This window comes from Trichophyton rubrum, assembly GCF_000151425.1.
Source record: "Trichophyton rubrum CBS 118892 genomic scaffold supercont2.5, whole genome shotgun sequence".
In the NCBI taxonomy this organism is placed as follows: Eukaryota; Fungi; Ascomycota; class Eurotiomycetes; order Onygenales; family Arthrodermataceae; genus Trichophyton; species Trichophyton rubrum.
Genome location: NW_003456424.1, coordinates 302,392 through 317,297, shown reverse-complemented (window position 1 = coordinate 317,297; position 14,906 = coordinate 302,392). Strand labels below are relative to the sequence as shown.

The window sequence follows — 14,906 nt, the reverse complement described above, 5'->3', positions numbered from 1 at the left end:
GCGGCTGGATAGCCAGGGAACGCCCGCCCAATTCCTCCACTCCCTCGACTTCCTCGGCTCCCACCACGGCCGTCGCTCCCAGAGACTCCAATAACGCAAGACTGCATCACATCATCCAGGACCCGGCCCTGCGGCTGCTCTTCCGAGAGTTCCTGCGTTACTCGCTCTGCGAGGAGAACATGTCCTTCTACCTCGACGTCTCGGACTTCACCGCAAACTACCGCCGTGCCGAGAAGGCCGGCGCCTTTTCCAAGATGGACACCGTCAGAGAGACCCTCGCCAGTGCTTACGGTAGGTCTCAACTACTTGGCTGCTTCTAAAGGAGTGTTGTACTAACAGTGATAGGCCTGTATAATGCCTTCCTGGCTCCAGGCTCGCCATGCGAGCTGAACATCGACCATGCTCTGCGCAACAGCCTGGCCAGTCGCATGACCCGCGCGGTCGGCGACGACGCCTCCATGGTCAAGTCCCTCACCGACGTCGTCCAGCTGTTCGAAGCCGCCCAGCTCTCCGTTTTCAAACTTATGTCCTCCGTATGTCCATCCCATTAACTTCTTCTTCTTCTTTATCTAATCGAATTCCAGGACTCCGTGCCGAAGTTCGCTCGTGATCCGAAATATGCTGCCGTCCTCCAGGAACACGACTTTGACCTCAACCCAACCACAAGCGGCCGATCATACTCGCCTACCCCCTTGCCCGAACGGTCCATGAGCAGAAGTACCCGATCATAGACCCACCGATCCCGATAGATCTCTGATTCGTTCCTTCTCACTTTTTCTTCTTCTTCTTTCTTGACGTACAACCACGGACACGGCGCGGAACTCCTTTTTTAGACGGCACAAACAGCGACTTGCACTATCATCCATCCATCCTACCAACCAAGCAAGAAATGTCCTTTCTATCTTTAACGCATCTCTTGAAAAAGTACCACCCCTTTACGAATCTCCTCGTCTCCTCACTTTCTCACGTCCTGTTCCTTTTTTATTCTTTTTATTATATTCTTCTTCTTCTTCTTCCTCTTCTTCTTCTTCCTACCTTCTTCATAGACTTCTGACCCTTGAGCGATTTGGTCGTTATATCACCTTCTTCTTTCTCTTTTCATTTGTTTGCTATACATACATACCCCCTTCCCCTCTCCCTTTCTTCTTACTGCATGTTTTTACATATCCTTCCCCTACTTACTTACATGAGATGACATACTAAAGAAAGCATTCGGATGGCGTATCTATTATCTATCTACTTACCACCTTTTTTTCCCCCCTTTTACTCCTGTTAATGGCTAATACCATCCTTCCTGTTCCTCTCTTCCTCCTGCTTCTCTTTCCCCTTCCTACTGTCCTGGCTACTTGTTTTCCTTTCCTCGTCCACGCGGCAAAAGGCGGGCTATCTGATCCATCCTTCCATCGCATCGCATCGCATCACCCCATCATGTCATCTACCTGTGCTCTAGTTCCATCCCACATAAAACAATCGTATATTATCATATCCACTATTTCTTCATCAAACCCCTCGTTGGCTCCATCGCTCGCTCATCTCATCTCAGCTCAGGTCAGCTCAAAATTACATCTTCCTGGCCTCACTCACCGAGTGCTGGCGCTGGCTGGCTGGCTGGCTGGCTGGGCTGGGCTGGGCTGGGCTGTAACCGTAATACTCTTACACTTTTACCCTGGCCTGTAATTTTTCGCAATACCCAAGGTTAACTTTTTCCAGCCTCGGCTTGCGATCGCCGATGATCGATAGCAAAAAAAAATAAAAAAATAAAAAAATTAAATCCATGTTGTGCTCTCTTTGCTTCTTCCTGGGCCTCATGGCTCGCAAACTCGGCACTTGCAACACCCCCTTATTTGCTTCTTCTCGTTGGCTGCTGGGCCATGTGGACATCACGTCAGCGTCGGATGCCGGTATATTAGATCCGCTATAGCTACCAGACGGGCTTCTATGATGAGATAATAGCAGATGGAAAAGTAAGGTACAAACCCCCACCGGAACAAGGAACAGGTACAACGAATAATAAAGATACAATAATAAGCTCTAAACCCGACTTCAACTTGTCTACTTGCCTGCCTGCCACCCTCGAGCCCTCATGCCCTCTTCAATCGCAGACCAGATACCCTCCACCACGCCACGGTCTCTCCATCTCGCCCCTCCCCCAGGGACATTTGCGCTCTTCTCATCCCACCGGTCGATCGCGAAGCTGCGCACCCCTCTCCCCCACCCCTTGACCTCACGCGGCGGCTCCTCGCCTCGCCATCCGACGTGAATGCCCGTCGCATGCTTGAACAGCTCCTGCGGCGTCGACCACTTGTACGACTTGAACTGCCATGTCTGGCCCGTCGTGAACACAGCTACCACGCGGTTCCAGTAATCCGGCTTGAAGTCCGCGGTGCTATCGACCAGAATGAACAGCGTGGGTTTGCGGAGCGTGTTGGCGGCTCCGGCAGCTACACCTGCACCGGCAGGCGCCGTGGCAGACCGAGAAGTGTCTGGTATCGTCTGTAGTGCGCGCGAGAGGTGCAGCAGGTTGGAGTTGGTGGATTTGGCGAGCGAAGGGTGGTCGGGCGGGATGTAGATGCCTTCTGTTAGGAAGGTTTTGATATTCGACATGCGTAGTAGGGAGGAAGCGGATGGCGACACCAGGATAATGGGGTTGGGTCGGCGGGAGGAGGACGAGGCAGAGGATGTCCCCGAGGGCGTGGCTGTTGGGTCAAGTGGCTTTTTCGGGATACTGCCTGGTCCCGGCGTGGGTGTGGGTTTGCCGCCCTTCGACGACACGGCGGCCCGGCTCCTGTTGCGGCCCAGGAACAGCTCGGCTGTCTTGCGAATATGTGAGAAGTCCTGGTAGAGTTTAAGGCAAATCTTTGTTAGCGGGTAAGTTCCATTTGGGGTAGTTGGAGTTAAGAGCTGGCCTTTACCGTTGGCTTGATGCCTCGTAGCACCGTGTTTCTGTCTCCCAGCTTGCGCTCGCCGTTATATATAGCTTGTAGCCGCGCATCAACGCTCTTGCCGGCCCGGCTTGTGGCAGGTCCGGCTCCAACGCCTCCAGCAGATGCTTTGGCCGGCACGCTTGACGCAGCTACATCTGCCTCTTTCGCGGATCCAGCTGCAGGACCAGCCGGAGCAGCAGCGCCGCCAGCCTCGCCCACTGCTTCCCCTGCCTCTTTCCCTTCAAGCGGCTTGATATACTCGCTCTCGTCAGACGCTCCCTCCAGCCAACTGATCAAGTCAACTTTCTCCACAAACACCAGATTCAGCACCCTTCCCGCTGAGCCCAACGTATCGTTCACTTCCTGCGCTGATGCAATGTACTCCGGTATAGCCACGTCTTTCTTCAGCCACGCAAAGTAAATGCTTCGTAGGTCAATGGCCTGGTTTGCCGCCGCCGAGACGAACCGCGTCGGCGTCGAGAGCGGTATGCTCTGTGCTATCGGCTGTGTCAGGTACAGGTGTGTCGCCTTGGAGATGTCATCTGTTGCATGCTCCGTCGATAGTTCGGGTGAGCTTGTCAGCACGGGGCCGCTGGAGGACGAGCTCAGAGCTCGTTTGAGTGCGAGTAGAGGGTCGGTCTGCGCGGCGTCGGAGCTCGCCATGTTTTGGCGACCTTGGTGTATGTTCTCGACTTCTCGAACTTGGCTCTCTTTTGATTCTGCGAGTTCTTCGGATCGTCTGCAGCTGTAAAGTAATGCTGTGAGGGCGTCTTTGAAGGGTATCAATGTCTGTTCTGCTGCTCGTTTGAAGCTGAAGTTGGAGTTGAAGCTGTTCTTCTTCAACTTTCAACTTTGAACTTCGCTCTGGTCACGTGATATGGCTTTTTCGCATGTCCTGTGTTGTTCAAATTTGAATGAAGGATGAAAAGAACGAAGGAAGTCGAGCTTTGCTATTCTCCTTCTTTTGTCCAATAGCCGGTCCATATCGATGCTTCGAAGGTGGTCTTCGGCGCCAATATGGGTTTACGTGCGATCTGTCTGTGTGTTGCCATCAATAGGCCTACTATCACATGGGCTCATGGATTCATCAAGATCCTCTAAGGACGGCGTAGCTGACTGACACTTAACTACCCTCAAGAGCATGCTCCTCCATCCAGAGGGGTGACTGCTTGAGCCGTCGGTGTTTGGTATATGCCGTTCGCCGGTTTGATGGCTGTGTTCAACCAGTCAAACCCAGCAAAGCCAGCAGAGTCTCAGCATAGCCTATCTCTAACTATCTAACCTCGGCTGCCTTCTCCATAGTTAAGTTACCCTGGACACCGTATACGAAGAGCATCAGCCGCCTCCCTCAGCTCTCGTCGCTGCCTAGAGGACTCCATCCTCCATTCAACTTATATATGGCCTGCAAGTAAAGGTCCCAACTCATCTCCGTACGCATATACAACACAATGGCGGCAGATAGGTTCACAGAGCGCATTGTAGAGATGTACGATGCCATCGTCCTCCACCCTAGAAACACAGTATGTGCTCCCTCCGTTTGCAGATGGCACTCAAGATAATCCCACCTCTTGATATACTAACGTGCATCCAGGGTTATAGCTGTGACATATTCCGCAATCACGTCCGCTTTAGATCAGCGACTTCCGGTCCCCCTGCCCGCGTCACCTACACTGCAACCGTAGCTCCAGAGATGTGCAACGGTCTAGGAAACCTGCACGGCGGATGTGCCACAACGCTGATTGACGTGTGCACGTCGACTCTACTGCTTGCCTTGGGAGGACATTTCTCCGTCGGTGGAGTGAGTCGGTCGCTTAACATGACGTTTCTACGACCTGCGCCGGAGGGAACGGAGATTTCCATCAGTTGCGAGCTCGTGCATGCCGGGAAACGGCTGGCGTTGCTTCGGGCCGATATTCGCAGGGCGGATACGGGTGCTCTGTGTGTCCTGGGGGAGCATGACAAGGCCAGTACGCCGATGGATTCACAGCTGAAGCTGTAGCGGACTTGGCCGTAGAAATGAAATAAAAAGGAAGCAATTGATATATATAAAGAGATAGACGTACATAGATTATCTGTGTTGCGGGTAGAGGGGAGGGGGGGTCTAGCCATTTCTAATTTTTCTTTTTGATAACGTTGTCCATTCAAGCCTATCTACAGAAGTTTGTTCCTATAGTACGACCCTTTCCTGCCTGTAAAGGAGATGCCGAAGCATCCTCAGATAATAAAATTATCTGGTCAGGCAACATGCATTAAAAAGAAAAAAAACAGTCATCATACACAGTCGTAAGCCCTCTCAGTACACCGGTAGGCTCTCGGAGAGGCTTAGGTGGCTTGAGGGAAGGGCATTCCTCGGACAAGATTTCTGCCTGGGTCGAGACGGTTGTCCAAATCGGCGTAACGAAGAATAAATTCACGCTATATGTGTCAATTAGTTGATGCAAACACATGCAGTGCCATTGAGGACCATGTATACTTACTCGGACTTTCTTCCAGGAGTTGGTATCCCACCACAGGTAGACACCTCGCTCGCTGATACCTCTCTCAACCTCAACTGGGTTCGGATAAGTGTCGTCGCGTGTCAGCCAAGCGCGTTCGATCTTGTGGTAACGCCACTTTCTGCCCATGAGCTCCTCTGCGACTAGCTCTTGCATGATATCACGCGGCATGCTGTAGAAGATGTAGAACAGAGTCTCATCGCTGAAGCTAGGTATACGGTTCTGCAGCGGCTGGACATTGGCTACATTGTAGCATGCAGGCAGAGTAAAGTCTGGCCGTAGTGGAATGGACACATTAGATGAGATAAATGGTGATGCAAATGTTTGATGCAGTGGTCTTTTTTTATATATATATGCAGAGTCAGCAGGCTATCGCGCGTAAATTGGCGTATTATATCAAAGGGCGTCTGCAGATACTTACTCCTGCTGGTTCAGATCCAGTCCAAGGCTCATCAGATCTTGGCCGATAGCGAGGCTCGCAACGTCTGGGCTGTCACTATGGATCATGCGTAGAAGTCCGGCTAGGCCGAATCGATCGTGTTCGCTCATCTGCGAGAGCGAGGCTTGCTCGGCTGTTTGGCCGGCTCGTGAGGGATCATGCGCCTCGTTCTCAGCCTGCGCCTGCGATGGCTGCGGTGGCTGCTGCTGCTGGCGAGAGGACTGCATCTGGGCTGGGTTCTGCTGCTGCTGCGGCTGCTGCATCGGATCCATGCCGCGTTGGCTCATCATGGATGCTTGAGCTTGAGCCTGAGCCTGAGCGTTGTCCTGTCGGTTTTGGTGGTTGGCGATGTGGTTAGCCAATAGGACGCGTCTAGAAGAGGAAAGGACGAGTATCAAAAATATTTTTGTTTTATAGTCACCTACTCACCTCGTGATCTTGTCCAATTATCCCGTTCTGGTTCTGGCCAGCTGGTAGCCGCGGCCCTGGTGTGCCTTCAACAAAAAAAAGAAAAACAAACATATGAACATATATCCAAGCTGAAGTCGTGTAGGTGTATGCTCACTTACCAGACGGGCCTGCAGCTGCAGGAGATGCGATTCTACTGGAATCTTGCTGGTTTCCAAGAGACGAACGCGTCTGGGCAAAGCCAGTGAACCCCATAGACCCAGCATAGTTGCCAATGGCCCCTCCTTGCTCGGACTGTTTGCTTAGAGGAGGGAAGTCATCGACACTGCCAGCCTGGGGCTGGTTGCTGCCGGACATCTGGCCCATGGCCTGGACACCGTTACGGAAATCATCAAGCTGGGTGACGAACTGCGTTGTTGAGGGGAACTGGTCATCATGGCCTTGAGCTTGACCCTGGGATTGCCCCTGCTGGGCTTGAAGCTGTGCTTCTCGTGAGGGAGCTTGAGGAGGGACGGAACCTTGTGCTTGTCTCTGCCCAAGACTCTGCTGGATTGAACGTTGGCCTGCGTTGCCCCATATGGCCTGTCCAGGGGTTGGAGTGGTGTTCTGCGGACCACTAGAGAGGGAAGGAAATTCGCTGAGAGACGCGAGATCGAGAGTCAGCACGGGCTTTGCCTTGTAGTGGCGGCCGGAATGGCCAGCTTTGGTATCTGCCCTCATAGTGAGGGGGGGTATCAATGCTAGCAACGGTGGGATATCAAGCTGGCAAGGCAGACGTTGCTGAAGAAATAGGAGACGAAGTCACGAAGGAGAAGAAGAAAGGAGAAAAGAAACAAACAAAAATAAACAACAGAAGAAAGGCCTCTTGAAGGAGGACAAAGACAGTGCCGAGAGAGTCGTCGCTACTCACGAAAGGTCAAGGGGAGCAGCAGGCTGTGAGCCGCCTACACTTTGTGCAAAGGAGCCCATGGGATTCACTGTTCTTTGCTGACTGCCCATTGGTACTCCAAAGCCCCAGTTCGCAGAGGTGCCGCCTATCCGGGGTAATAAAGGGAGGTAATAATTAGCCAAAGTCCATCTCCGATACAAAAGGTATTCATTCCGTCGTCCTCACCCATCTGACTATTTGGTAACCGGCCGGATAATAGGGCAGCGTTTGCAGTTCGGTTCTGTGATTGTTGTTGGGCCGGGAAGCCTGACATGCCTCGGATAGGCTGTTGGCCTGGTCCTATAGAGTATAAAAGAAGAGCTGTTAGCCATGCGTACGCTTATGAAGGGCTCGGGTAAAGGTATATAAGCTGTGACATCTAATAGACGTCTTCTGAAGCCATGATATATTTCATATAGGTATCCGTTCCGGCGCAGAGACAAATGCACGGGCAGCTCGACCAGATCAAAGTCAAGACCTGTCTTGACATGGCCCAGAGTGACTATACATGGGACAGCATTTGAGTATAGGGCATATCTTCCTACCTGGCCGATTCATGCTGGCGGAGGGAGCTTCAGTGCCCACTAAGCGTGCCGATGGGACGAGTGATGAGGTAGCTAAAGGCTGCAGCTAAAGAAAGGAAGGATATAGAATACAGCGCGATACCAATGCAGGTCTCTTAGTGAGGTTTCAGGTGGATCTTGCGTTGCTGGAAGCTTGGGTGGGAGTGTCAGTGAAAATTGGTCCTTCTTTTGCCAGCAACCTTCGGCTCTCATCAGGAAGAGGCGCGATAAGTTAGTTAGCCAAAGCACGGACCATCAAGGGTAACTAGCAGTCACTTAACAGCTTATTTATTCTATATGGGGCTTTTTGTTACCTCTAGGCCTCAAAGATGCTGTAGAACATATGGGAGGCAGCAGTAGACCCTCTGTAGACAATGCAGCCTAATCCTACACTTAGCTATTTGACTAGGAGATGGCCTCTTGCCTGTGTCGAGTAGTTACAAAGTAGCCTTTTGCTACACTTCTTCGACCGTTTCTATAGAATAATGTCTACTATATTAATGGATAGCTCCAACATCGTGGTCAGGAGCAGTCAATACATCTAACCCATACTCCCCCCCTTCCGCTCCCTTTACCTCTCTCCTAATCCATCACCTTCATCCTCTTCTCTCCTATATCATCGACAATTTTCGCTTCTTCCTTATCGCTTCAACCGCAGGGATCAAGAAGAAAAACTAGCCACGTGATTAGTTACACACGTGACACACTTACTTTTCTCAAGGAAAGTTGAGTTTTTCTTCTCTTCAACTTTTTTTTTCTTTCTCCAACAAACATCAAGAAGAAGTTGAAGAAGTGGAAAAATCTCCTTCGACAGGCTTCAAACAGCTTCAATATGCGCCCAAAGGTTTCAATTGCTCACCTGGCTCGCCATGGAGGCCTCTCGCTGGCCGAGCTGCCTCCCCCCTTCGCTCCTGCCCTCTACTCCCCCATAATATCAGTATCGCGGTCGTCCAAATTTTCAACCTCTGCCTCCTTTCAAGATCGGAACAAGAATCGTGGCGTCTCTGCCATCCATAGAAGCGGACTTAAGCATCGTTTGTCTGTGTCAAAGTTCAAATTACCAGTCCCAGTGAACCCAGAAAGACATGAACCGCGTGTTCTCAACCCGGAACATGGTCTCTGGGACTTCTTTCTTCCAAACAAACAGGCTTTTCCCACCCCAGAGCAGGAACACGCGCACGGTATGGGCTCTCCTTGATGAATTCCATTCATTAACCCTCAGCTTTTACTGACCAATGCCACGCTGCAGGCCGCTCCTGGACTATTCAAGAATTGCGCCAGAAATCGTGGGATGACCTCCACTGTCTATGGTGGGTGTGTGTGAAGGAGCGTAACCGGATTGCTACATCCAATTATGAAAGAGACAGACTAAAGGCTGGATACGGAGAGTACGAGGCTGGAAAAAGAGACAAGACGGTAAGCATATCACATTTCCTTTTTTTTTTTTTTTTTTTTTTTTCCCAGCCAAAACATTCTTTATGATGAATCCCATTCACTCGCCGATATGAGTCACGATTGGGACTGCTTAAACCCTCTCGGTATGATTCTACCGGGATACTTACTTTCTGATCATTGCCTATACTCCACGCTATATATTTATATCACTTCTGTTTGCGTCAATGGCTGACTCGATATCAAACTGCAGATCGTCGTTACACAGAACAATATCAAGCATGTCCTAAGAGAACGATGGAACGCCTGGTCAGAGGCTCGCGAGCTGTATAACAATGGCTACCGACCAGAGCAAGACGAGCTCCTAGAAACCGCCGAGTTGCAGGAGGATGCTATGCCTGCAGAGGTGTCGGTCGAGGACATTAAGGCAGATGCAGCAAATTCTAGAAGCCAGCCCACCGTTCCTGCATGAATCTTACCATCTTCATTCAACGCTTGCTCTCTCCTTCCTGCAACCCTCAAATGTATAACAGTCAAATGTATAACAATCCATCACCCGTGGCTGATGATGTACACTACTATTTAGTTGAACAGTTAATGTCTTTTTTTTTAAAAAAAAAAAGCCACGCAGGTTCCAACAAGAGTAAGATATGCTTATTACCAGTGCGGAGTACTATCCTCGCCTTAAGCAGCGATTTTCACCTCTCACGGCCGCCTGTCCAGGGGCTGGTTCATGGATGCCCTCTTGGCTGCTGGCCGTTTCGATAGCACCCAGACTAAACACTCTTAGCGTTAACTTTTTTTTTGCTGGCATCCTTGTTGACTTGCTAAGTTACCCATCTTCACCTCTTCTTCCTCCCTCTCCCCAACCCACATCTTCCCCAAGCTTCTGCAGCCTCAGCTCTCGGTTCCTGTACTTCTCGTCCAACCCTCTAATATCTCCAAGACAAGCAAGAAAGCACCTCTCAAGATGGAGGAAATGTCCCCGGAGTATGACGTGATTGTGATGGGCACAGGTAGGACCTACAGAACCCCACCTCGCTCGCTCTATTGTATTGTACTGCTGGTTGAGCTGAACCGTCCCTGACTGACTTGTTACTCCTTAGGTTTGACGGAATGTGTCCTCTCAGGGTAAATAGCCTTGCCATCTCCTGCTTGTGAAGCTAGTCAGCTTGTACGCTAACTGCAGTATCGTTGGTACACAGTGTCTTGAGCGTCAAGGGGCAGAAGGTCCTTCACATCGACCGAAACGATCACTATGGCGGGTTCGTGCCTCCAATCCTAGCTGTTTGACTATAGATATATGCTAATGCATCGTGGTAATATAGTGAAGCAGCCTCCGTCAACATAGAAACTGTATGTACCGTGAAGGAGCCCCTCCTTTCACCGCCAAAGCTGACACAGGGGATCAGCTCTTCCGCAAATTCAGGACTTTTAAGCCCGATGAGAAGCCATGGGCGAAATACGGCAGAGTAAACGATTGGAACGTTGATTTGGTTCCAAAGCTCCTCATGTCCAATGGAGAGTTGACCAACATCCTCGTCTCGACCGAAGTTACCAAATATCTTGACTTTAGACAGATTGCTGGCAGCTACGTCCAACAGGGAGATGGACCAAAGGCCACTGTTGCCAAGGTCCCCTCAGATGCCGGCGAAGCTCTCCGATCCTCTCTTATGGGCATGTTCGAGAAACGACGTGCAAAGAAGTTCCTCGAGTGGGTAGGAGAATTCAATGAGCAAAACCCATCCACCCACCAGGGTCAGTAGACAATTCCTAATATATAGACGCTCACCATGGGTCCTAACGCAATTTTAGGGCTCAACATGGCCACTTGCACCATGAAGGATGTATACGACAAGTTCTCGCTCGAGACCACCACCCGCGACTTTGTCGGACACTCCATGGCTTTGTACCAGTCTGACGATTACATTTCCGAATCTGGGAAGGCTGCTGAGACCATCAACCGTATTCGATTGTATGTCAATTCCATGGCTCGATACGGAAAGTCTCCCTACATCTACCCGCTTTACGGGCTGGGAGAGCTCCCTCAGGGCTTTGCTCGTTTGTCGGCCATCCATGGTGGAACTTATATGTTGAACGCAAATGTTGACGAGGTCTTGTATGAGAATGGTAAGGTATCTGGTATCAAGGCTACTATGAAGGAGCGAGGGGAGCCTGGTGAAGGATTCTCCTTCACCACCAAGACCAAAAAGATCATCGCCGACCCTTCGTACTTCCCTCAGAAGACCAAGGTCGTTGGTCATTTGCTGAAGGCGATCTGCATCTTGAACCACCCCATTGATAAGACTGACGACAGCGACTCTCTTCAACTCATCATTCCTCAGTCCCAAGTTGGAAGAAAGCACGGTATGTTTCTACTTTACCGTCTTATAAACTGTTCGGTCTAGCTAATCTCTCTATTCATCAAGACATCTATATTGCCATGGTTTCGTCTGCCCACAACGTCTGTCCCAAAGGTTATTATATTGCCATTGTCTCTACCATCGCTGAAGGCGAAGCAAACCACCACCTCGAGCTCAAGCCAGGTCTTGACCGCCTGGGCAAGATTGAGGAGATGTTCATGGGCCCTCCCATCCCACTCTATGAGCCACTTGAAGACGGCAAGAGTGATAACATCTACATCTCGAAGAGCTACGATTCGACAAGCCACTTCGAAACTACAACTGGTAAGCCATTCTCCCTGCCTGGACTCTTTGAACACAGGAACTGACCGCCCTTAATAGACGACGTTCGGGACATCTACGAACGATGTGAGGGTCATAAGTTGGTCGTCGAAGGCCTCAAAGAGGGAGAAACTCTCGTTGGTGAGGACCAGTAAATGTAGATGAGGAAATACAAAATCATCTACCGATGCGCTAGAACGGGATCATCAATGTTTATACCAACATCTATTACAAATCTTCCCATTTGGAGGCAATGCAGGGTTAGTAAATCCTAAACGGGGGATGGATTTAGTATAAGAAATTCGATAGCTCTGTGCTGCTTTGTATGTTTTTTTCAAATATTCTTCACTTCTCTCCCTCCCATTTGATAGTCTGGGTCAGAACGAGTGGTGATAGGCGGCTGGCGGCTAGATCACGTGCTGGATGAGGTCACCTAACTTTTTTGTTTTAGCCTAAAAAAGACAAAAGTAAATACACAGCGAAGTTCGAGTCGCAGCCAAATCGGCCGTTCACGTTGCATAACAAGCAGCTGCGCAAAATACAGAACCATTCGCTTGGTTTGATTGTCCGGTCTCTCTTTTTTTCTATGCGCTTCATTTTTGGGGTTCGACTTTTTTTTAAACTTGCGGAATAAGACATAGCCGGACGCGACGATGAGGATTATTGAGGTTATCATAGATGTGAGCGCATAAATAACCCGGGAGCAGCGGGAGTAATAAAATGGAAATGATTGAATCTGACTAATTTCATGTCTCAAATAGGGATTTAAGTCCTATGCGGTGCGGACGGTTATATCTGGGTGGTGAGTGATAAGCTTGTCCAACATCTACAGAGCACTTTCGCATACCCCACCATGCGCGTTCTCGCTACTTCACTGCGACTGTGAGGTTAATGCCCGCGTTTTCCGGATAGGGATGAATCCTTTAATTCTATTACCGGCCTTAACGGTAGTGGTAAATCCAATATCCTTGACAGCATATGTTTTGTGCTCGGTATTACCAACATGAGCACCGTCCGCGCTCAAAACCTACAAGACCTTATATATAAGCGAGGCCAGGCCGGAGTTACCAAAGCCAGCGTCACGATCGTTTTCGATAACCGCGATAAATCGATATCACCGATTGGATTCGAGGAGTATGCCACAATTTCAGTCACCCGGCAAATAGTTCTAGGTGGAACGAGCAAGTACTTGATTAATGGCCACCGCGCGCAGCAACAAACGGTGCAGAACCTCTTTCAGAGCGTGCAATTAAATATAAACAACCCGAACTTCCTGATTATGCAGGGCCGGATAACAAAAGTGCTGAATATGAAGCCTGTTGAGATATTGGCTATGATTGAAGAAGCTGCTGGAACCCGGATGTTTGAGGACAGGAAAGAGAAGGCAGCGAAGACAATGGCCAAGAAGGAAATGAAAGTTCGGGAGATCGAGGGATTATTGCAAGAGGAAATCGAACCCAAGCTGGAAAAGCTGAGGGGTGAGAAGCGAGCGTTCCTTGACTTCCAGCAAACACAGAGTGATCTTGAACGGTTAACAAGACTTGTTGTTGCCCATGACTATCTCAAGTACGGGGAGCGCTTGCGCCTGAGCGCCGAAGAGGTCGACAAGAGAAAACAAAAGATCGAAGATTTGGAAACAAACGCGACTAGATTGAAGGGCGAAATTGCGAATCTAGAAGAGGACGTGAAAAAAGTTAAGGAGGCCCGCGACAAAGAATTGAGAAAGGGAGGGAAGTTCCAGGCGCTGGAAGATAAAGTGAAGAGTTATTCCCATGAGATGGTTAGATTGTCAACATCGATTGACTTGAAAAAATCTAGCATGGGCGAAGAGACAAGTAAGAAAGAAGCTGCGGAAAAGGCTCTCGCCGAGGTGCAAGCCAACCTGAAAGGGAAGAAACAAACCTACGATAAGCTACAGGCACAATATGACAAAGCCAAAGCAGACTTCGATGCACAGACAGCTGAAGTAGAGCAAAAGGAGGAGCTCTTGCAGACGTTGCAAACAGGTGTTGCCTCGAAAGAGGGCCAAGGTAACGGTTATCAGGGGCAGCTTCAAGATGCTAGAAATCGTGCCAGTGCGGCTGCCACAGAACAGGAGCAAGCAAAGCTCAAGATCTCTCATTTGGAAAAGCGCATCAAAGAGGAGGAACCCAGGGCAAAAAAAGCTGCAGAACAGAATCAAGGGTTGTTGAAAGACTTAGAATCTCTGAAAAAGCAAGCTCAAAAGCTTGAGGCAGAACTGGCGAAACAGGGATTTGAGCCTGGCAAGGAGGAGAGGATGTACGAGGAAGAATCAAACCTCCAAAGGGCTATACGTGACCTTCGAGGTGAAGCCGATGGCTTAAAACGAAGGGTTGCAAACATCGATTTCCACTATTCGGATCCTTACCCTGATTTCAACAGGTCCAAAGTAAAGGGATTGGTTGCACAGCTGTTCACCCTTGACAAGAATCATTCTGAAGCAGCTACTGCCCTTGAAATTTGTGCCGGAGGCCGTCTTTATAATGTGGTTGTCGATACTGCAGAAACTGGCACAGCACTTTTGCAAAATGGCAAACTTCGAAAACGAGTTACAATTATTCCTCTGAACAAGATAGCTGCATTCCAGGCATCAGCTGAGAAAATAGGGGCGGCAACCAATTTGGCTCCTGGAAAGGTGGATCTTGCATTATCACTCATAGGTTATGATGAGGAGGTTACTGCTGCTATGCAATACGTTTTTGGCTCTACCTTGATTTGTCATGACGCAGCAACCGCGAAGAATGTGACCTTTGACCCTTCTGTTCGTATGAAGAGTGTGACCTTGGAAGGCGATGTTTATGACCCTTCGGGGACATTGTCTGGTGGTAGTGCCCCAAATTCAAGTGGTGTTCTCCTTATCTTGCAAAAATTGAATGGCATTATGATGGAATTGAGAGCCAAAGAGAGAGCCCTCCATATACTGCAGGATACCATGGCTAGGGAAAAGAAGAAAATGGATCTTGCTCATTCAACCAAACAGGAGCTTGATCTCAAGATCCACGAGATTAAATTGACGGAGGAGCAGATAATGGAAACTCATCTCTTCTGTAAG

General features: G+C 49.7%; 7 protein-coding genes across 8 annotated transcripts in view; 5 read left to right on the top strand and 2 right to left on the bottom strand.

The window, feature by feature from the left end:
- Positions 1-179: 179 nt before the first annotated feature.
- TERG_04839 (developmental regulator flbA) lies at positions 180-999 on the top strand (the record flags this gene model as incomplete). Its single annotated transcript, XM_003234198.2, has 3 exons — positions 180-291; positions 346-533; positions 585-999. 3 exons carry the CDS (start codon positions 180-182, stop codon positions 729-731), a joined length of 447 nt encoding a protein of 148 aa, XP_003234246.2. The 3' UTR covers positions 732-999.
- A 901-nt stretch (positions 1,000-1,900) lies between these two features.
- Positions 1,901-3,587, bottom strand: TERG_04838 (uncharacterized protein; the record flags this gene model as incomplete). Its single annotated transcript, XM_003234197.2, has 2 exons — positions 1,901-2,835; positions 2,913-3,587. The coding sequence occupies 2 exons, from the start codon at positions 3,585-3,587 to the stop codon at positions 2,053-2,055; spliced, it is 1,458 nt and encodes a 485-aa protein (XP_003234245.1). The 3' UTR covers positions 1,901-2,052.
- Positions 3,588-4,372: 785 nt separating this feature from the next.
- Positions 4,373-4,923, top strand: TERG_04837 (uncharacterized protein; the record flags this gene model as incomplete). The annotated part of the gene is made up of 2 exons (XM_003234196.1): positions 4,373-4,444; positions 4,516-4,923. 2 exons carry the CDS (start codon positions 4,373-4,375, stop codon positions 4,921-4,923), a joined length of 480 nt encoding a protein of 159 aa, XP_003234244.1.
- A 250-nt stretch (positions 4,924-5,173) lies between these two features.
- Positions 5,174-7,265, bottom strand: TERG_04836 (uncharacterized protein; the record flags this gene model as incomplete). Of its 2 annotated transcripts, XM_003234195.2 has the most annotated exons (6): positions 5,247-5,339; positions 5,402-5,756; positions 5,841-6,184; positions 6,288-6,352; positions 6,428-6,903; positions 7,177-7,265. In XM_003234195.2, the coding sequence occupies 6 exons, from the start codon at positions 7,263-7,265 to the stop codon at positions 5,247-5,249; spliced, it is 1,422 nt and encodes a 473-aa protein (XP_003234243.2). The 2 variants fall into 2 exon arrangements, with proteins under 2 accessions (XP_047606423.1, XP_003234243.2); XM_047749880.1 differs by lacking the exons at positions 6,428-6,903; positions 7,177-7,265 and having other exon boundaries at positions 5,174-5,756; positions 6,288-6,380.
- A 1,324-nt stretch (positions 7,266-8,589) lies between these two features.
- Positions 8,590-9,621, top strand: TERG_04835 (mitochondrial 54S ribosomal protein YmL4; the record flags this gene model as incomplete). The annotated part of the gene is made up of 3 exons (XM_003234194.1): positions 8,590-8,938; positions 9,007-9,173; positions 9,403-9,621. The coding sequence occupies 3 exons, from the start codon at positions 8,590-8,592 to the stop codon at positions 9,619-9,621; spliced, it is 735 nt and encodes a 244-aa protein (XP_003234242.1).
- Positions 9,622-10,119: 498 nt separating this feature from the next.
- Positions 10,120-11,988, top strand: TERG_04834 (uncharacterized protein; the record flags this gene model as incomplete). Its single annotated transcript, XM_003234193.1, has 8 exons — positions 10,120-10,165; positions 10,256-10,280; positions 10,355-10,414; positions 10,478-10,505; positions 10,562-10,907; positions 10,965-11,516; positions 11,579-11,836; positions 11,894-11,988. The coding sequence occupies 8 exons, from the start codon at positions 10,120-10,122 to the stop codon at positions 11,986-11,988; spliced, it is 1,410 nt and encodes a 469-aa protein (XP_003234241.1).
- Positions 11,989-12,836: 848 nt separating this feature from the next.
- The window catches only part of TERG_04833 (uncharacterized protein), a gene marked incomplete at both ends in the record, with an annotated part of 3,618 nt that continues 1,548 nt past the window's right edge, over positions 12,837-14,906 (top strand). The window contains one exon of the mRNA XM_003234192.2: positions 12,837-14,901. Coding sequence (XP_003234240.2) covers positions 12,837-14,901 — 2,065 coding nt within the window. The remainder of the gene's footprint in view (positions 14,902-14,906) is intronic.